The sequence below is a fragment of the Pterocles gutturalis genome, unplaced genomic scaffold (assembly GCF_000699245.1).
Source record: "Pterocles gutturalis isolate BGI_N339 unplaced genomic scaffold, ASM69924v1 scaffold11193, whole genome shotgun sequence".
Classification (NCBI taxonomy): Eukaryota; Metazoa; Chordata; class Aves; order Pterocliformes; family Pteroclidae; genus Pterocles; species Pterocles gutturalis.
Genome location: NW_010123094.1, coordinates 31,998 through 54,346, shown reverse-complemented (window position 1 = coordinate 54,346; position 22,349 = coordinate 31,998). Strand labels below are relative to the sequence as shown.

Genomic DNA, 22,349 nt, shown 5'->3' with positions numbered 1-22,349 from the left:
AGTTCGTTGCTCACGTTGCAACCATGGGTTCAGACACCCCTCCATATCAGGGACATCCAGACTGCCAGAAGTGCAATCATGGTAATCAACAGGGCAAAGGAAGAAAGTCAGCTTTCCCTCAGCACTAAATCCATTTTTGTTTTATCCCCCCCCGCCCCCAGGCAGCCGGCTCCTCACATCCTTGACCAACAGGGCCCCAACAAAAGGGCCTGGCTGGCCTGGGACTTGGGCAGGGACCGAGGTGGCCTTCACCCATACAGCAAAGGGGCTGCAATGGTTCCAGCATCCCAGGCACCTCTGCTTCCCAAATCAGAAGGTAAGGTATATTTTCTCTATTAGAAACAAACCTGGAGAATTAAAGCACTTGCGCCGTGCCTGTAGCACCCTCACAGGAGGCAGGCCCATAGAGAGCAGGAGCTGGTGGTGGGGAAATGCGATCCTTAACTTCACGTTGCTCCTGGTGTGGCCCTGTTTCAAAGTCAAAAAAAAGTTGTGTGTTCTAGGGAATCACAAATAGTTCAACAAAAAATGCTCACTTCAAGCCCCCTATATTTTTTTTAAGTGAACAATTTTAGGAAACTTGTCCATTTTAAGGTTAACAGGGCCTGTGCTGATCTTAAAAAAAAAAGGTGGTACAGGGGACAGTACTGTAGAAAATGGAAAATTAAAACATTTATACAGCAGCAAAGAGCAGAAAATAGGAGAAAACTCTCCAGGCTCATTTTACCTAGGGAAAAAAGAGATGAGGTAGTAAAATGAAGCTAAGACAGTAAAGTTAAGGACTTATTTGAAACAATTTTGTTATGTACAGGGTTGGAATTCAATCCAATGGAAGGGAAAACATTTTTGTGAGCCAATTATCCCAGCCCTTGAACCAACGGCACTCTTATCAGACAGCACAACCATTCCCTGGGAAGATTTCAAGCAGACCTAAGCATCACTTCATATTTCCACATCCACAAATGTTTCTCTGCCTTTTCCACCTTCCTTGGTGGGAAAGTGCTTCCTCAGGGGAGCCTGCTCTCTTTCAAGCACTGTTTCGCCAGATCACAGTGGAGTCTCTCTTGTAGTTCCAAACGGAAGAAATACAGTTTATGAAATTATATTTAAGTGCTTGACTGTCACTTTTAAGCTCTTTGGCCTTGCATTGACCTTTAGGATTTTGAGACAAGATGCTACTCTACTTGTACTGATGAAACTGTTTTAGCTTTGGGATTGTGCCAGACAGACAACTGACTGCAACTATTTTAAGAGTCATTTTCCAGCATGTGGATTACTAGCATGTGGCCACTTAAACCAATTTTATATGAGATCAGAAGCCTTCTAGGTCACAGTCTCATGGTTTGTCACTCAGCTGCATGTCTTTTATGTCCAAAATCCTGTTTCTTATTTTCAGTCACGCCTTCAACTGTACATGTACAGAAAACCAAAGAATATGGTGCATGGATGACTAGCAGAAAACTGCTATGTTATAGGACCTTTTAATTTAGAGAGAAAAGGAAGGAAAAAGACCAGCAGAATTTTGGCACGAGACACTGTTACTCTCTGATACAGTTCATGTTTACTTACCCCTGCTGCATCCTTGAACTCCTCGTTACACGAGAATATCTCCTGATTAAGTCTGTGATTCTCCTTGCAATTTATTTAAGAGGAAAAATGGTTAAATCATTTGTTCACTGATAATATTTGTATTATTTCAAGACACACCTTTTGAACAAACCACAGGATTTGACTGCGGAGTTCCATAGTTTTTCAAATTTAGGTATTATTTTTTTCTTTTGCAGCTGTCAGGTCTAAAAGCTCCTTGGCAGCCCTCTCAGCCATACCACAGAAGTATTTATTAATACAGGTTTCCACCCTTTCCCAGTGCTTGCCCATTTTGGTCAACCTGCCACAGTCCCTATCATGAATTCTGAAAGAGATTGGCCAAGCGTCCCTTAGAAAAAAGTTAAACCAGTTGATATGACCAACAGCTTCACTATAATTTTTTAAATGTAATGAAGGAGAGCAGAGGAGCTTCATAGAGTCTTACAAAGCCCCAGTAGAAGTCCAGGTTGCTGCCCCGCAGAAACCGCTGAGCCAAGCCAATGGCCCACAAGTATCAAAGATGTCTGGGGTAATCCCAATCCTTTTCCCTCTTGTTGCTAGCTGAGGGGTCCCATTTCTTCCCTTGCCCTTTCACTAATATTTACTGGAGCCAAATTCAGCTTGTTAACTCATCAGCAACCAGCACCTTTTTTTCTGCAAACATGCTCCGCCTGTGTATGAGCGATTCAATGAGCAACAGAGCAAGCCACAGCATAACCAACCTGCAGATGCAGCTACATGACAAGAGGAAAGACCGGACAGAGTGATGGGGTCTTGCCCTTGTTGTGTGGGTTAGCTATTAAATTGTTTCAAAACTTCTCATGAAAACACGGACTTAGAAAGAGGGATGCAGCTACACAATTTGTCAAAAAGGTAGCTGGAAGGAGGTTACAGCTCACCACAGCACCATCACTTTGATATACTTTTCACACCAAAAAACTTCCATTTTCATAAACACCAAATTTAGTTCATCTCTGTAATAGGTCACCATTTGCGCAGCAGTACTAACAGGACCAGGAATTACACAGGCATTGTAGTAGACAACGCAACAGACATTTCTACTTATTTCAAGTGGGCACACACAAGCATTTTGCTCTTTTGAGCACAAGAAAATAAGTAGATGTACTTCCAAATTCTCTAGAGCTGATAATTAATGCAGCCAGATCAGAAAGCCAGAAGGTGTATTCAGATCCCTGTGAAAAGTCCTCGGTGCCAAAACTCCTGGGCTTTTTTTTAATTTCCAATCCTCGTTAGCCTGACCAACAAGCAAACCTCAAATATTTCAGTCTACCAGTAACAAGTGCCTACTCCTTACAAATCAGACCATACCTCAGACCTGTTCAGAGATGTTCAGCATAATTACAGTTGATCATCTCATCTGCATTTTTATTTCATAAATAAAGACCTTCCCCAGTAAGCTGCAAAGTACTAAATAGAAATTCAGGTCACAGAGAGTTTGACACAAATTGAAGACCTTTATTTTAAATGAATTCATGTCAAGGCCACCAGACAGATCATACTCTAGCAGACACAAGGTGTCACTCACTCCTCTTACGTTGAGTAGTTTTCAAAATTGGATATATTATGTAATACCAAGACATTTTTCCAATAGCTCTTTTCATACACACATGAGCCAAGTTAACAGTCACACAAGTGTGCAGAACCTCTGCAGAACCTATTCCAACAGTTAGTGTCTTAATTTTCCACAATTATTTTTGCAGTTAGTTTTCACAATATAAGAGCTCTTCTTACATATTTAAGTGGGGTAAAGCTTCCAAATAGGTTAATAGTGTCCAATTGGGCTCCAAATTTTGTGAAGCCTTCCCATTAGACATTTCTTGCAACATTTACTTACTCCACTAATGGGTTACCCAATGTCCACGCATTGTTATATCTCAGCTACAACAAGAGCAACTATTTCAGAAAGAAGCTTTGAAAAGGAAGATACCAAATACCATTCATGTTCATTTCAGAAAGTTTATTGCACTAAATGCTGCAAAGAAATAGACCAAAAATTATAGCATACATAAACAACTATAAGAAAAAAAAACCAAACGTACTTTGACATTGGTATGCAGTCATTCCTAAAAAAGCCTATGCTCTCCAAACATGCAATAGCAACACACATTTTTTTCTACTATGGAAAAACCTGCTATGTATGTCAAATTAGCCCACTTGACCTCAAAAAAAAAAGTCTAGAATATATTCAGCAGTTCAGACTCGATTTTGATTTGGGTCTTTCTAACCAAAGTAGAAGTTACTCTTGAGGGATAAGCGACCATTCTGTGTAAACTTTATATATAAAGAGTTTGGTGTGTCTGGAAAGGGTTTTTGAATATAAGATCTGTGTAGTGGGGAGTGGGGAAGATCAGTCTGTAACTCTGGAGGATGCCATTAGAAATGTGAATTACAGAATCAGTGTCTATTAATTTATTTCGGACAGAAGAAAGTTGTATACAATAGTTCAAAGAGTACCCACTTAAATTAAAATGTTTAGATTTTGGTATCGTTTTGGGTTAAAAAATTCATTTAGATGAAATACTACAATTTAGCAGTTCATTCCTCCCCTCTGTGTATGAAAGTTTAAAGGTTTAGTTTTGCCTGAAAAAAGTATACATTCTTTAAATTGCACTGTGTAAACTGCATTTATGTGGGATTTTGGAAAGACTGTGCACTCCCACTTCACCAAGAAAGTATGTACTTAAGTTTACAAAAAACTACATAATACTGATAAAAACAACTTTGGAATATTCGAAAATTAAGCTACATTATCAATTTTAAACACATCTGTACATTCATATCACTTTTCATCCTATTAAAATAAAAACAGAAACATGCCCTAAATATGTCTAACAACACATCTGTAATTACTTACTGCCCTGTCATGCCACACTAATTTACATAAACAGCAAGATGCTACCAAGAACAAGTTAAAGACTTAGAGTCAAAAAAAGCCCTAGAAGGTGGAATCCTGTCAACTGAGGTAGTACATTTGGTGGAGGAGAAAATATGTATTTAACTTTCTTTAGTCTAAAGCCTTTGAAAGGTAATAAACAGTTTTCATTTTGGATTTTCTTTCCCCCAAAACTAAAACTGTGAGAACAAGATAGTTCATAATGTAACTTCTGAAGAGCAGCAAAGTGTTAGAGAAAGCAGCAAGAACTATAAAGTTTTAGCCTGGGCTGAAGAAAATCCAAGTACTTTTGACCATCGGCTCACATGCCACCTCTAGGTTAATTTGATGTCTTGCCAAAAGGCAGATTTTTTTTTCTAGGTAGTTAATGTAGTAAAATTAGGTGTTACTGATCATGGTATTAGTCTTGAAATCACTGAATGTTGTCTGACCTTTGACTTCCTTAGTACACTCTATGGTAGCAAAAGCACATTTTTGTCAGCACATATTTCTCTGAAGAATTGTCAGAGTCTGTTCAGATAAAACCTCAGCTAATGCTTTAAGAGAAATGGAACTGACTTCTAATGAACTCAGCTACTGTTTAAGAGTGACATGAAACAGAGAAAGTACATGAGGTTTTCTATATACACTCAGGGAAGCGGTTTCATAGTCCTGCACATGCGCACACCCATTCTCCATCACAGAGGTACTTATATGTGACCTGCTCTATGGTCCTTACTTTGTCTTAACCTTGTGGAATAGAGAGTGATATCTGCTAACAGCTATATGCAGAGGTAAATTTCCTTTCCAGCAGATAGAAAGATTCACAGACCAAAGATATGAAAAGTTTGCTTAACTGTAAGCAGTCAGAGAAAACATGAACCACAGAAAGACTTTAGCTTTTTTAGGCAGAATACCAGGGACTAGTATGAGAATGTGATAAAAGAAACATCTGGAATGTTAGGTCAGAAACTCAGCATATAAGGAACAGCTTTAGAAGAGTTGTATAAGAATATTAACTATCCCTCCACTTGGAAACAACCTCTCTTCACAGTAAGTCAGTCTACCTATTTCCCTCAAAAAGCAACACAAGGTTAATCAAGGCCCCCATCACATTTAAGCAACTCACAATATGTACATTTCATTGTCTCAAATCATCGAACGTTTACTGTAGAAAAGTCCAAACATCAAGGTAGTAGGAAAAAAAACACTTAATAAAAGTGTGTTCCTTCAGTGTTAAAAATCTGTAATCACCAACGAGGAGAACTCATCACCTGTGACCAGGAGTTTCTTATCAGAATTCACTATTCACAAGCAATTGCATTGCTAGCAGTTTGCTTGCAAGCTGACAATTTCAGACACCTCATTCATGCTGGCTCAAAACAGAACAGTCCAACATTGAGTTTTCCACGTCTTTAAGAATGTTAGTTTTGATCCTTTGTTCTTTCCTCAGTCTGGTCCATGGTTTCATATCCAGCTTAACAGTGCTTTATGCAAAAAAAGTAATTTTTTTTCACGTTCATGTTATCAACCACATGAAAACAGTAAAATACAAAATTTTATTTTGCTTTCTAGAAACACAGAAGGCCAGTATCAACTAGTGGAGAAGTAGTTTCTGGTCTCAGAGTAGTTAACCTATTACGGAAAGGCACCCAGATGATAGTTCAAGATTTCTGTAGAATCAAAAAGGGTAATTGCAAACATTCATAGTAATATCAAATATTGGGGTTTGCCCCCCACATTTCATTTTACTTCAAACAATGCTCCTCTATTATTCCTACTTCGAGTGACAAATAGTAGCTGGAAAAAGTAATACTTTTGACTAAAGGTTTGGTGGGGGGTTGTTTGTTGTCTTTCATTTCCCCATTAAGATTGTCTTCAGTTCGCACCAACCTCTTGACACGCACTAACAGCACTGGTATCACACAGAAGTTTGTTGAATTCATACTCCTTGGAGACAGTAATACTTGATGACACCAAGACACAGGCTTAGTTCCCAGGACTACAGTCATACAGAAACTCAAAAGAGTTATTGAGGTTGCATCAGCAACAAATGTAAACTTGTAGCAGAAACTCCATAAGGCTTTCCCACAAAATCCCTATCTCAGAAGTCCGTTCCATTCCACTTCTAGCCATGGGCTTGTTTGAATGCCTCCTTATTACGACAGAAGCAGCCACAGCTTTAACCTCTTGCCCTTTAAGGGAAAAGTCACATCACTTCATGCACACCTCCATTCCCACATAGCACTTGGCTGCTGAATGTTCTGAGCCCGTCACTTCTACTATACAAAGTCATGCTTATACTCTGCAAGAAAATCATGTCCCATCTAATACACTTGTGTACAGGAATGCTATATACATAGTTTACAGCTCCTCCTCCTCCCCAGCAAAGAAACACACACCACACTACACTCCAAAGCATAGTATTACAAAATCCATTCTAACCCACTTGTTCTTTTAACTTCATGGTTTTGAGCAGCGTTTTGGACGGCAGCTCCTGGTCTGCCACATAGCGTTAAAAAATAAAATGCAAGGATGCAGTCACTTCCTTGATTTAAGTCAGAAGTGAGATTGTAAGAAAAACCTGAATGCCTTGTACGTTATGTAAACTGAAGTCCTCCAATAAAACATCCGGTTGAAATCAGAATCAGAAGGTGGTAGAATGTACAGTCATCACCGGCTTTCCTCAGTATTCCTCTTTACCAGTGTTTGGCACCTCTGTTCTTCATTCAACATTCCCGTTTTCTTTATTTTACTTTAAGGGAATGACTATCCTGAGATTTGAACTTATAAGAGTATTTGAGCAACATACGGGGAATGAGTACTTGCTATAGCAGCCAACAAAGGCAAGTCATTGGATTCAATCCTAGAAATTAAAAAGAGACAGATTTTCAAATATACAGTCATCTTCACAAAGATAAACACAAGAGGATATTTTTCATCCGCTTTAAAGAAACTAGAAGTGTCTTACTATAACTGGGTTCATTATTTAATTATTATTTATTGCCATTACTCATAATATATCAGTAAAGGTAAGTAATAATGCTTAAAACCAAGAAGTACACTACCATTTAAGTCAAAAGATGGCAGTGCTACATTTTATGGTATATAATCTTTTTTGGTTTAAACAAAAAAAAAATTATTTATTTGCCAAACCATAAACCTTAGCTTGTAGTCTTACCAGTCAATAGGCAACAATAAGTCCAGTTTAAGAAAGTACTAAACATCAGCTTATGGACAACTATGCATTTCATGTTTTGAATATAACTCGGTTCACCATATAGTAACACTTTCTTACCAAAAATGACCAAAAAACGGAATTATTATTACTCAATAACAGTACCAGGAATGTCTCTCAAATACTCAATTTCCAACAATTTCCAATGTAAAGCTGCCCAGAGGCCACATATGTGTGTGTGTGTATATATATATATCTATATTTCTACACATAAACACACACTGAAAAAACTGCTTATTTCAGGGTTTTACTATTTACAGCTACATTTCTCAGCATGAAATCTTGAACAGTCTGGATAAAGATAAATTAAGTTTTAACTACAGTGCTAAAAACCATCTTCTTGGGGAGGTGTTCACTTCCTCCCCTCTTCGGCTGTCAGCAGGTGCATCCCTAACAGCTGTATGCCAACCAAGTACTATTATTAGAAGACAGCTGCCAAACAGGACACCTGTCTATTTTCCTACATCTGCTTTTTGAGAACTCCTCTTCCCTCAAGATACAACTGTACCATCTAACCTTCCAAAAATTCTCAAGTATTTGCTCAGATGGAATTTTCATTAAGGAGATCGAGACAGAGTGTGTACGAATGCAGGGATAACTTGGTAATGACCAAAATACAAACTTTCTTAATTCTGAAGACTTAAGAATGACAAGTGATTTGCTCTTGCTGCTGAACTCTGTCTCCTCCTAATTTCCAGATGGCTCAGTAGAGCCCATTTCTACACTTCCAGGCACATGAAAGAGGAGAGTGCTAAATATGAAGTAAGAACCAAGCCCCCAAGGGAACAACATGTCAACATTCAGAAACTGAAAAGGAAAGTAACTGCTCCAAGTTTTGCCATTGGTTAAGACAGATATCTGCAATACTCACCCCAATACCATTCCTAGTTCTTTTACATGCACTCTTGTATGTCCTCGCAGATATTCTGAAAGCATTTTGCTTTTGAGATACATCTCTTGTAGTCTATCCTCAAGATGCATTATGCACTGCAAACACAGACCAAAAACCTCAGAACTGCTTTAGCAATCGCATGCGAATTTTACAGAAATGTAACTATATCATTTTAGTTTCTATCTTAGCTAGAACATCTTTCAAACTACATCTCCAGTCCCGAATCCAGAAGCAGCAACCAGTTTTGTTACAGCTATGATAGCAACACTAAAAAACTGCACTATCCCCTCAAACGGGAATGCCTTCAAAGAACTGGGGCATTCCAGCTTTTCTTGGGCAGCAAATTTGTTGCACAAACTGCACATCAATTTCCCACTCAAGTCAGCCACAGTGTTTCTGCTGACTTAAATCATTTTAACCAGGTTCAAAGACACTCAAGACATCTTACTAAGAATCAAACCAGAACTTGGATCAAGATGTCTTTGTTATAACTCAGTACTATTTTTTCTGAAAGACTCAGTTTAGACAACAGTTCCTAAAATCAGCGCTCTCTAGCTCTAGGGATGTGCCATTCAAGAAACAAAGACTCAAGAAGTGGAAGACACCATGATGTTATTTATCATAAAATTACAGCTCTTTTGCTCACTACTTTACTGGAGAAGCTAGGTTATGAATCCTTTTTAGGCATTTGTTGTTAGTCCTAGGTACTTCTAGTTCAAAATTGCTTAAATATTTAGTGCTGTTTCCCAGAAGGTAATAGTTCATGTTGAAATACCAATTTAATCACTTCCCTTTTCTTTCAGCAGTAGCATGCTAGAAATGCATAATATTTTTAAATACAGTCGTGTGATGCATGGCAATTTCTTGTACACCAGCTGCAGGAGAGAAGATGAACCTTAGCTTCAAAGAGGGAGAGGGGTTTTTTTGGTAAGACAAGGTCTGTAGGAAGGATGTCTTCACAAGGCGAGTAGGTGGGATGTCTTATCAGGTATTTTGTTCTAGGACAAAAGGTACATTCAATTTGATATATTCCTTCTTTCCACAGGGTTGACCACTTCAAAAAAGTTAAATTAGCTCCGCTCTCCAAACTCCAAGAGATGAAAGCAGGAAGCGCACGCAGAACCTCACATTATCAAATCTATAATCATCTGGGAAGTGTAGACAGCAATTAGAAACAGTAGCAGCAAATAGCTTCAGGCCATTGTCCTATGTACTTTTCAAATTGAAGGAAAACCATAAGTATTAGAAATCAGAGCCTGTGAAAACAGTTTTGTTAATTAAAAAATTATGAGCAAAAAAGACTCATGCTTTTAGTTAGCCTACCATGTATTTTTCTGATGGTTTGGAGCAAGATTTTCAATTATTCTCTCAGGTTATATCAGGTCTTAATCATGGGAGATAAAGAGGCATTTAAAAAACCCATGCTACATAGTAGCAGAACAAGATAACTGCCACCAATGGAGGAAAGGAAAAAGCTACTTGATAGTAGTTTGATCTATTTGCTTCAAGCAAGTTTTCACTCAAGTCATTATAATCATAACACTTCTGATTCTAGCCAAAAGGGAAACGTTCTTATCTTTTCCACTACAGGTAACTCCAATGCAAAAAGCCTACCCTTCCTCAGTGGTTCAGGGGAGCATGAAGCTGATTCACAAAGCAGCAGTTCAATATATTTAAAGTCCATTACTTGTTCTAAAGGATTTTTATTAAGTTGACAGAGAGCAGGTAAGGAAGAATCCCACATTATTCTAAAAGGGAGATTCTCTCTACATAAGATTATCTGCTCCTCCTGAATGCTAGCAAAGAATCAAAAGACATCTTTCCTCATAAGCTCAGTACATTAATCCATTTTGTTCAAAATATTCACATGTCCTGGTTTAAGCAAGGCAGAGAAGAGAAGTTTTTTTTTTTAATGATAGCTTCCTCTGCAGCTTTTCTCATTTTCCTTGACTAAATGGAAAAAAAAAAAGTCACTTCTAAAATTAGAAAAAGGAACTTAATATGAGCTTAAAGGTGCAAGTAAAACTTTTGACATATTGCTGACATGCAGCAGTTGCAAGCATCACTTCCTTCTCACCCTGGCATACTGCAAAGCTCTCTCCAGCACAGTTACCAGTCTGAAGTGCCCCAACAAAGATATCACCACTTGCCTTTCATCCAATCTCAATTTAAGTTTTGGTTTTTGGTGTACCCCAAAAAAAACTTATTCATCTGAAGAGTAACTGTATGTAAACAAAAGTAGATTCCTAGGGGAATTTCAAACATACTACATTATGCTCATCTCTGATCAATATTAGTACATATGTTTTTGTCAAAATTTAAACCAAGAGAATCACTACAATAAAAAGTCACACTTCTCCCCCTAGAGTTTATCGGAACACTTGACTTCCGTGCACTCATGGTTTTGTTTTAGCGAAGAGCTGTGAAATCCACTGACAGAAGGATCAAAGTGTCTCTAAGGTGGATCGTAGAAAACTTACAAACTACTAGCACTGCCAATTCACTGTTCCTTTATGCAAGAAAAAGAAAATAAAAAAACCCCAAAAAACATTCCACCTCCAAAACACACAAAGCATACACAAATTGCATATGCAAACCCCAAAGCAACATTGGAAACAACACTTCAGTTGCAGAATAACTATTCAGTTTAGAAATGCCAGAATTTAAGGGGTTACTGTGCAAATATTAGGATATAATTTTAACCAAAGTTGCATATTTTTCAATGCCCAGAAGAATCCAGAGACAACATTGACAATGTACCCACATATTTTCCCTAGCACTTGACTTATAATAACTTAGTGTAATCAATACCACCAATTTATCCAAAAGAGTGCTGACTAATACTATTTACAGCTGCTAGTGTTTACCTCTATCTTCCTCTTCCATCTGCTAGCACAGTCATTACACAGGCTTCCCACAAAGTCTCACAAGGCTATCTGCTGAAGGACAAACCAATTCTGTTTGTTGAAAAAGGGGTAACTACTGAAAAAACCATCCCATCATCCCTCACCTACAATTGTGCACTAAAAATTGTATTATAATTACCACTGTCAGGCCTGTAGGTAGTTTTGTTATGATCAGCAAAACCAGAATTACAGATTTGCTCTGATGAACTTCATTACTAATGGGGACAGGAAAGGATGCTGCGGAATAGGGAGTACACAATATGACAAAGTAATATTCCCTGCGGGAACCCACCCGCTCCCAGGTGTTTTCAGGTTTCAGTCTCCTCCCAGCAATCCTATGGAGACATCAGCACAGCTATGCAAGACAGCCCTTGCTCACAGGGTTGGCTGAAATATGCATAAAACATAAGGGCCACATAAACACACACAGGCACAATTATTTGGGAAGGAGAGAGAAGAGGCATCCACTGCTTGGGGTTGGAGAGAAAGCCCAAGAATAGGAAGCTGAATGCTAGAAACAGGCTTGGGTAGCTTCAACAACATAAAGAGTAGAGAGGTGGAAATTATACAAACAAAAAATAAAAGCCAAATTTAAGAGCTCTAATCATAAACATGAGGACCATGTTAAAATTGTTTAAACTTTAGTTTTGGCATATGCATTTTGTAGTAAACTTTAATCTGACCTATTAGACATAAATCACAGATAAAACAGTACCCGTTACTGGACCGTAGCACGTATTCTTTTAAATATATTGTACCAACTCTACATTTCTTCAGACATCAGTTCATTAGTATAGCAACGCAGTGTACAAAACTGAAAGTGTTGTGTAAGCTAAATGATTTTTACTAACTTCAGTCTTCAGTAAAGAAATACTTACAAAGTCAGCTGGGACGTTGAGTTTGTAAAGCTGTAAAATAGACTGTAGTAAACTGGATACTTGACTCGAAACCAAAACATCCTTGCCTAACTTCATATTGTCCATCATCTTTCTCTGGCTTGTAGCTACTTGTACATTCCATTTATCTGTGTCTGCAATAATGCAGACAGCTTCTGCTATGGGCTCATCTAGCACTGGATGCTGCAACATATACAAAATACAAACAGTTATGTGACACTTTCATACACATTTCCACACGTTAGTACGAGGTTCCACTTTTATTCATGTTGAGGCAGGGAATAAGAAAGTGATCCAATTAATGATTTTGTCCAATAGGGAACTGAAGGCATCTCAAAAGTGACAAGGAATACCAACTTCAGTGACAGTTTACATTCAGCAACATTGAGTCAGTTAAGTGTTAACTGCCAATTTGATCAAGGCACTTAATATTGTTGAAGTAGTGCTTCAAAATCACTACTCCCAATATTGTTTTCTTCAAGTATTCCACCACATTCCCCAAAAAGATAATTTTCTTCCAAAATGAAGAGTAATAATTATACTGATCCAGTGATAGTGAAACTATACTTTATGTATCAAAGCCATATGAGAGATTTCATTCTGCAAAATCAGGGTAAGGTATGTAGAAGAGACGGTATCATATTAGATAAATCTCATGTTGTTTAAAGAAGTTACATACACACGCATCACTGTTTCAGACAGTACATTAACTCATTTGAGGAGGATGATTCTTACTTGCTACAGAGAAAAAATGTTGACAATTACTAGACATACATTTAAAATTGCATACTAAGCTCACAGAGTTACTTTAGTGAAAGGTTAGTTATAAACTAGTTATACAATTTAGGAGTATCTAAAGCAGGGTAAGAACATGGCAAAGCTGCAAACAATTTTCCTGGTGTTTATCTTTGAAGAGAAGAATTCAGAGAGCACAAAGGAAATCACACGTGATTCTTGTGTGAACAGGCTTTGCACACAATGAATTACAGACTTACATCTTTCAGGAAGGAAGAGATGTCAGGTGGCTGTTAAGAACAGGGAAGCAGAAAGGAACAGGACCTATACAAAGGACCTGCTTCTGTTGACCTCAGTTATATCACAACCCCTACTATGACTCAGGACAGTACTTCAACTCACATGCATTGCATGAAGTAGGTCTGCTAGTAGACACTGCTTGAGTTTTTCATCATTATTTATTCCATGCAGCACTAGATCAGGTATATATGTATGACAGTAACCACCTAGAAGAGATCTTCCAAAATTTTTCACGCATTGACTGCTGATTGTATTTGACCTGAAATACAGAAATACAAAGCAGGTAAGATTCTTGCTTGACAGTCTGCATTCAGATTTTACACTAATGCTATGTTTGGTTTATCATCTCTGCTTCTACTGCAGATATTAATCAACAATGGTACTCAAAATACAGTAAGCCAATTACTAGTAGTTTGAAAGAAGTATTTTAAAAGCTGAACTTTAACAATATGTTGATTCCTTCAAGCTTTTTTCATAAAAGCAAAGCTAAATGTATTAGCGCTTGTGGTACATATGAGCTCCCTGTTCTGCAGATAACAGGTCTGCTAAATTTGAGTTTTCTCAATCTCAGCCCATGAAGCATATTCTTTCTAGATACCTACATCTAGCACCAGCAAGCTCCATATGTACCTGTAAAGCTCAGAAGTCTTCAAGTAGGATGCCCTTATGTATTTCAAATCTGTCTTTGATTTGTCAAATATATCAAATGTAAACAGTTATCAGTTTAAGAAAAGCTGAAGTTTTGCTTGTCCTCAGATGTTCTGTCTACATGTCTACACTAAATGTTTCAGGCAGTTTTCAAAAAAAAAAAAAGTTTGATCAATTTTTATTAGGCATTTGAAGAACACCAGAAAACTTCAATACTTAAACCTGCTAAGTCTTGGTTTTCTTTTTAACAAGTTTGTTTATAAGAATTCTAACCATAACAGCAGTGTATGTTAGGAATTTGGTTACAAGGAACTTAATCAAGATGCCAGAGGTTTTCAGACTTGAAACTACGAACAACTTCAGACTCCATTTAGTTCTAAATTAATTTAATCTTCTTTACCTTGGTAAAGGAAGTTCCACTTCTGCAAACTCTTCAAGTCTTTTGCTGACATTATCATGATGCACTTCATCAGGGATAGAGCAATCACCTTCGTCATCACTGGCTCCAAGGGCACTATCTGAACTCTCATTCCTTGGAATGTCCCCTTCAACTCTGAAAGGGATTTTTCTTCCAGCATCCCCATAGGGGACATCTTTAGCACCTACTTTAAGGAAATCCTGTTTGACAGCAGAACCTACTTCTACACAGCTTGGGGGATAGTTCTCCAGATTGCCGGAGCATAAAGTTCTAGTTTCTTTCAGGCCTGGCAATTTTACAGTTTCTATGTTATCTGTGGGCAAAAATGGTTCACTAGATATTGTGTTCACTAAATTAATTTCAGTTCCTTTACTTTCTGTGTGTTGGTTAAGTATACTCTCCTTCCCTTCGCAAGGTGGGTTTTGTGCATAACAAACATTATGTTTACTGAAGGGTACAAAGGCAGCTTCACAACTTTCTTTTTGATTCTGCGAAGCATCTGCAGTCAGATTTGTGGAACTTGAGGCACAATGTATCACCTCGGGATTTTTTCTGAATGCCTTCAGATTTTCTTCCATTCCTCTTCTACGAGTTTCTAAGTCTGACTCTGGTGATGCAGAACTTCCAATCTGAAAGGTGACCTTTTCTAAGTGTGAACTCTTGTGGACAGACCTTTCAGGACAAGGTAAGGCAAATGACCTACTAGACAACTGTTTTTCTACTTTTCTCTCATTCTGGTTCTTGTTCTTCTTTATATCCATCAAATCATCCAATTTAGACGGCTCTTCAAAGTGGTAGGAACCAATGCCTGTATCAGTGATAGTTCTCCTACCATCAGCTGCTCCTTTATGGAAACTGCTAGTTAGACAGTCAACAGATGCTTCAGAGTTCTGACTGGCCTTTCCTATTGCTTCTCTCTTTTCTTTTGAAGAGGCTGGGACAGTATGAGTGCTTTCCGGGTCACGTACCCACTCTGCAATACTATTGTTCTTACTTCCATCATTCTTTGGAGGTAGAATTGGAGGCACAAGAGCAGGTTCATTTTTAACAGTGACAACCACATAATCAGACTCCTCTACCTCTCCCTTTTCTAGTGCAGTTGTGATCTTGCTCCCATTTAGCACCTGCTCTCCTTCCCCAGCCTTCTCACTCCATGACAGCTGATTTTCCTGCAGCTCAGAGCACCGAATAAAGTAAGTTAGAACATAGAGCAAGCGCTGCACCAGCTCCTTGCGTTTTCCAACAATAACAGTTCGAGTCAATCTAACTGGAGAGCCTATGGCACCGTAGAGATCACCTACACAGGAAAACAAAAATTTCACATACTCATGGTTGTTTGTAATGTAAGCTATACTCTTTAAATTCAACACATTTTGAAACAGTATTTACCATGGACACAAATCGGACAGTTAATTTCTTTCAGAGTTCATGGAAGTTTAAAACAAAGAATAACAAAAGAAGTTCCCTAGCTCTTATTATCCCTGTCTTGTGTTTAGAAGCATTTTGGTGTTTTTTGTGAGAGATTAGCTGCTATCGCTCATTTTCTTTCTGTTCAAAGTCACTAAGGTTTTTATTTACACGATGCTTACAAGATATTATCACTTTGAAATTGACACAACAGGGGGTGAAGAGGAATATAGATCCAGCTAAACTCTGAAGCCAGCTATACCATTTTCTGTTTTTCTACTCATTTTCTTTCACAAAGTTATTCTGTTTTATTGCAGTCACTTTTTCTGTTAAACACCTGAATTTTCATACAGATAAAATCTGAATTAGATTTTTGAGGACTAAGATATCAAAAAAGCAAAAAATGATTCAATATTAGCCTAATAAAGAAGGTTCTGAAAAAAGAGGCATGCACCTGCCTCATTGGGCAAGGCACGTACACTTCTATGTACTCGGGAGTCAGCCTCACTAACATGAGCATTTATCTCTGGCAGGGAGTGGTGAAGAACTAGAAAATGTACACACTACTTGAAATAGAACTGTAATGTGAAAGGTAGGTACCACAACATAATCTGAGTCCCCCCTAGAACTACTTATTCGCTGGCTCATTTATCCTGCTCAATTTTCAAGCTCCATTTTCTTTATCCACTGTGAATTTTCACCTTGAAAGCAGGCTTCTCTGGCTTGAGGCTTCACCACCTACCTGCTAATCTACCACATTGTACTAAGTCCTTGCTCAGGGCTGCTCAAATACTCTGGACCAAGCCTAACACCATGATTTTGTACTAGAGCTCAAGAAGCAACACTAAATGAAAGTTATGATCAGAGCTTCAACAAGGATTTTACCAAGGGCAAAGGCACCTCTGGCTTCAACATAAAGAGACTAAAACAACAAAAAAACCCAAACTTAACGCCAGCCTTCTCTTTGCCATACAGAACATAAAGGAATAAGGTTCACGACTCCATTCCCGCAGAACAAGGATCAACAAGACAGTAATTCCACCTCTCTCACTTACTGTCTCCCCTGCCAAGACCTGACATCTCCCATGACACCAGTCCTGCACTAGAGAAGCTGCTGAGTGGTGGCATCAGCGTGCCATCTCCCCACAGTTAAGGACACCCTTGCAACCAGCCCCATGGCTAACATGCCAGCAAATTCATTCCTCAGTAATAGAAAGTGGGGTTCAGACTTCTCAGCTGGAATCAGCCTCGACGCCTGGTGGGCCACAAGGACAAGCAGTTTGGAAAGGAAATGGGAAGCTATCTTTTTACTTGCAAGTTGAACACAGTTGCTACGGAAACCACATTCAAGCTTCGTGCTCATTTGCACAATTATAAAACCATAAAAACGTAAAAAAAGTCAAAATCGTGGTCTTCAAAACATACTAATGCCTCCTGCTAAGCCCATTAGATAAAGCTGATATTTCAGAAACAGTATTGTGTCTTCCTGACAGTGGTACTTGCAGTTGTATCAGTATGCAGTTGTAATTGATATGGAATATGTAACAAGAACATAGGTCTGAAGGTAGAAAGACAGGTATGTCAAAGTCCTTTCTTAATAAAAAGTCATTTCCATTTTAAACCACTAAGCTGCATGATTTTTTATTCTACACACACACACACACCGCCCCCCCCATCTCCTTCTAAAGAAGGAGACCAGTAGAGGGCAACATCTTACTTTCATTATCAGCTACTGCAACCACCTGATAAAGGCTTTTGGGCTTTATAAGAACAAAAGAAAACCAGAAAGCAATTTCAGTTCAGGCACTCAGAACTTGACTAGGCCAAAGCTGGTAGCAACATACAGCCTGGGAAGGCGAGAAGAGAAACAGATTCTTGACCAGTCACCAGTGGTGGCTCCTGGGAGTCACCACAAGAGCTACTGCTTATCTTACACCTCCAGCCCAGCTGTTTTTTTATAACCCCAGGCCTGGCTCCATCCTCAACGCCCAGAGCAGGCTTCTACTTTGCCCTCCAAGTCTAATCCATTACTCCACCGCCTAACATTTTAAAGACATCCTAAAACAGAAAACACTTCTACTACAACTACATGGCCAAGGTAACAGTGCTTAGTTTCATGAAGATTGCTGAGAATAACAAACAAATGGAGGCAATTATCAAGAAACACAACCAGTAGTACAGTGTAAAAGTCACATTATTGCTTCAATGTGCATGTGTGTTATTTTACATGGCGACATAACGTATCAGTTAAAGTTAAGGGCAATCTCAGACTCACAGCTGCTGCCAAGAAGAGGAGGAATTTTCAAGGATTTACCACTGGCAGTCTTATTCTCTCATCTCTCACTCCCTACTCATTTGAAAGAAGTTTAGTCCCCTGTATCAAGATAACTTATAAGCTATACAATATTTGTCAAAGAACAGCCTGAGGAGCTGGGCATAGAAAGAAAATCTTAGCCCAAACCCACTCATGTAATTGTGAATGAACGGAGGTACTACCAGTTGCCAGACTTCTAACTCTGTTGTCTTGGTGTCCATCCTAGCTCTGTGAGAAAGAGATAAAAGGAAGTATCCAGGGCAGTTTAAACTACAAAGAGCCTTCAACACCCAGAGAACTCCCCTTCATCCAGTCTGTTCCCTCCCATTCTTCCCAAACTGCTCAGATCATTCATAGCACTTGCACTCTCTTAATACTTCTATACAAGTTACTCAACCAGGCAGGACCAAGGATAAAAGCAAAGCACTCAGGCTATGCAAACAGGCCTCTAAATGCTCTGTTTAACCAGATGCAAGACATCTGTTGCTAGTTCTGCGCAGCTTACAGCAAGGCAAATCAGCAAATGTGCTCTGGACCACAAGAAGCTCTTAGATAAGAGAAGTGGACGCAGGAAGATGCTAGTTATAGAGAAGTTTGAAGCTTTCCATTTCCTACTGACCAAGCTGTGCCCAGAGAGGGTTATATGGATGAGATTTTGCCAGCATGTTCACAGACTGTGATGTGCGCTTCTCAGAGAAGGCCTTTATGGGAGGATGGTCAACCGGCATTACTGTTGGGACCCAAGCCAGATGATATGTCAGCACTGCGGTTAACAAAGCAGCAAAGAACCTAGGAAAAAGAATATGACCAGAATAACATCAGCAAAATAACATCCCATTAAATGCTTTAACATATTCACATGCACTGGGAAGCACAGAAGTATTTTTAACAAAAAGGGGGTGGGGGAAGCTTACTGATTTTTGTTGATCTGTTCTATCAGAAATGTAAATTCTTTAAGGAAACGCTGGCATAGCTGATTCTTTTCCAGGGTGCTGGACATCATATTAAGCCACACAGGCTCTGCAATCCTTGGAACAGAATATAGGTTCCAGATGGTAACTCTGCTCAGAGAAAATTCCCCCAAAATAAGTGTTAACATGCACACTTCTATCTTGTAAATACAAGTAAACCATTTCCTCTTCTGTTATCCATTGATTTTAATGTATTTACTTTTTGTAAGATCTAGGAGACTAAAGAAACTGGAAGAGTTTTCCAGACACACTAATTACTAGTGTTTCAGAACACTAGTGTGTTTAATACAGTGCACCAGTAACTTAGCGTCTTCATATGACTTACATACTTATCTTCATGTTCTTGCATTCCCCTGTGTATTTGCATTCTGAGAAAGATTCAGAAATAATTTTGAGGGGGGATAGAACCCATTCTATTCATTGCAGTGATCTGATTCCACATTCCAGACATCACAGAAACTCCATCCCACCAAAGCCTTGTCTCTCCTGGGCTGCCTTTTCTTGGCCTCTGGCCATTCCTTCCTCTCTTAAATACCAAAGAGAGCCTTTGAAAGCAACTTTCCTGTCAGTTACTGTTCAGCATCTATGGCTAGGAGTAGACATCTCATCTGCCTGAATACAGCAATCAATCGACTCATCTGCACAGGCATCAGCAGAAGCCAACTCTTTACGAGATCTTAAAAATTTAACTGACAGTCCCAGGTACAAGTGAATGCAACAAAGCTACTTTTACTCTCATTCTGAAAATGGCTCGGTTGGTTTTGCTGAAGTTCTCTAAAAACCCACACCCTGGTTTCAGCTGGGACAGTTATATTTCTTCATAGTAGCTAGTAAGAGGCTACGTTTTGGATTTGTGCTGAAGAGAAACTACAACAACTCCATACCCAACAACGAAAATTAATTCACACTAACTTAAAGAGTGGCTAAATTACAAGACCTTGCATTCAGTTGCTTATAACTGGAAGTGACAAATATCTTTAGAGGGCATGAGAAGAGCTCTCCTTGTAATTCAGAATTCCATCAACTCACCTGAATTCTCCCAGGGCATCCATGACACGGCTGATATAAACCTGCACTCTTTGGCTGGATTCTGCTATTTTTCTACATGAGATCATGGCCTTGATTAAGAGTTAAAGACACAAAACAGCTTCTTGAAGGATTCACATTCTTCATCTTTTCAAGCTTCATTAACATGTCAAAATAATTAAGATCTAGCCCCAGTGCTATACAGCCACTCAAGACAGCAATAGTTGCCAACCTCCCTCCACCTCATGAGAGACCAATCCTTAAGACTGGACATGAGGAAAGAACATTTTTGAGAGAGTAAGAGGAAGAGAGCAACAAGACACTTCTTGTCTCTCCTTTAGTGACTGCATGAAAGGATAGAATACCATTATTTCCAGTCTCCAGGGAGTCAAGAAAGCCTCATAGTGAAATATGGTGAGAAGAAAAATGACCCATAGCATAAAGCTCTCCATTCGCATTCTGACTAGAAAAGAAACTGCACTTCTTTTTCAGCACATGCTGAATTCCTACACTGGGCTCAGGTTCAAGACTACATGTGTAAGGAGGGAGGGAAGCTTGAAACCACACACCTTCTCCCACTCTTCATCTATCAGATTCTAGAATACTTCATTCTCGTTGACACTTATTTTCCACATTAAGCCAAACTAGTATTCTGTACCTTTTCTATTGCATACTTCAGCTTGTTCATGTGAGATTCAAAAAGAGGAAAGTGAGAGAAAAAGAAATCCTGGAAGTTTCTCTGTGCTGCTTCTTTTTCAGGCAGAGAAAAGATTATGCTGATTGCAATTTTTTTCCTCCGAACCATTGCAGGATTGGAGCTGCAGCTTTCATCAGCCATACTAAACATTTCTTCAGTGGACCTGTAAAACAGATTTGTTAGGACAGTTACCTATGTACTGAGAGGTAATTAGTCTTCTATCCGTATCTCTGTACAGCAGAACATAATTCATTCTTAGGTCTTCTTTGACTGACTACATAAGACTTTGCTGTCATCTGTCTCCAAACAGGATACACAACATTTTGATGGATCCGATCTACGTTTGCTCAGACAGCGGTAAGGCAACTCCCCTAAGAGGCCAGCTCCTAAAGTGGTGTGAACACTTTCCTCTGAAACAGAACTACTATAAATTTCCTCCTTCTGGATTTATCTCTATGGGAGATTAAGAAAAGGGAATGGAGAGACAATGCACAAAATCACTAGCGAAAAAGCTTAAAGGTAATTTCAGAGCTATGAGCTGCATCAAGCACTCAAGCTCCCGCCTAGGTGCTCAGCAGTATGTCCATGATGCTCTGGAATCTGTAATGCTGATCATGAGGGAAGTTGGGGAACATGCTACCTATACTCTTCCAGCATCTTAAGATAGATGTTATAAAGCACTTAAAATATAAATTTTTATTTTGTATGGTTAACTGAAGACAAAATGTCACCACTTAGTAATTACTGTCAAAACACAAACTTAACGCCTACAAATACATGTGTGCCTAGCTCAAAGTTGGGTATACTTCAGTTTAAGATGTTTAGTTTTCTGCTAAAAAAACCCCAGTGGCTATTTTACAAACGCTGTTATTTCCCCAGGTTCTGTTCATTCACTTGATAGTTCTGCCACATTTCTTTCAACAGTTATGCCATTTTTCAGTAGTACACATGGGTTGATACTGGGATCAATATTGCTCCATATCTTCATTATTAGCCTAGCTTGTGGATCAAAACACACCTTCAGTGAGTTTGCAGATAGTGAGGGGAAAATGGTCAATACACCTGAAGGCGCTGCCAGAGAGGCTGTGGAATCCACATCCTTGGAGATTTTCAAGACTCAATCAGACAAATTCCACAGAAACCTGATCTAAATTCCAAGGTAGTCCTTCACACAGGCAACCCGACTGGGATGATATCCACAAGTCTCAGCCCAGCATAAGTTTTTCTGTGATTACACAAAAGTGTGGCAATAAATACTTGCATTGTAGTGCTAGATATTGATGTTGCTGGATTTACAGAATTATTATTTTTTCTTGCTAAAAGTTTCTTCATCAATTTCACTGAAAAAAAGGTCTTTACTCATTGAAGTATATACTTTAAGACAGTATAGGCAAAATTTCTTTTGGAAGGAACTTGAATTG

General features: G+C 38.8%; 1 protein-coding gene across 1 annotated transcript in view; it reads right to left on the bottom strand.

The window, feature by feature from the left end:
- Positions 1 to 7,267: 7,267 nt before the first annotated feature.
- The window catches only part of FNIP2 (folliculin interacting protein 2), a 31,682-nt gene continuing 16,600 nt past the window's right edge, over positions 7,268 to 22,349 (bottom strand). Inside the window, exons 10-18 of the mRNA XM_010077770.1 lie at positions 20,890 to 21,091; positions 20,235 to 20,323; positions 19,149 to 19,295; positions 18,854 to 19,023; positions 14,496 to 15,810; positions 13,550 to 13,706; positions 12,395 to 12,595; positions 8,590 to 8,705; positions 7,268 to 7,346 (exon numbers count right to left, since the gene is read on the bottom strand). Of these exons, the coding sequence (XP_010076072.1) occupies positions 7,268 to 7,346; positions 8,590 to 8,705; positions 12,395 to 12,595; positions 13,550 to 13,706; positions 14,496 to 15,810; positions 18,854 to 19,023; positions 19,149 to 19,295; positions 20,235 to 20,323; positions 20,890 to 21,091 (2,476 nt within the window). The remainder of the gene's footprint in view (positions 7,347 to 8,589; positions 8,706 to 12,394; positions 12,596 to 13,549; positions 13,707 to 14,495; positions 15,811 to 18,853; positions 19,024 to 19,148; positions 19,296 to 20,234; positions 20,324 to 20,889; positions 21,092 to 22,349) is intronic.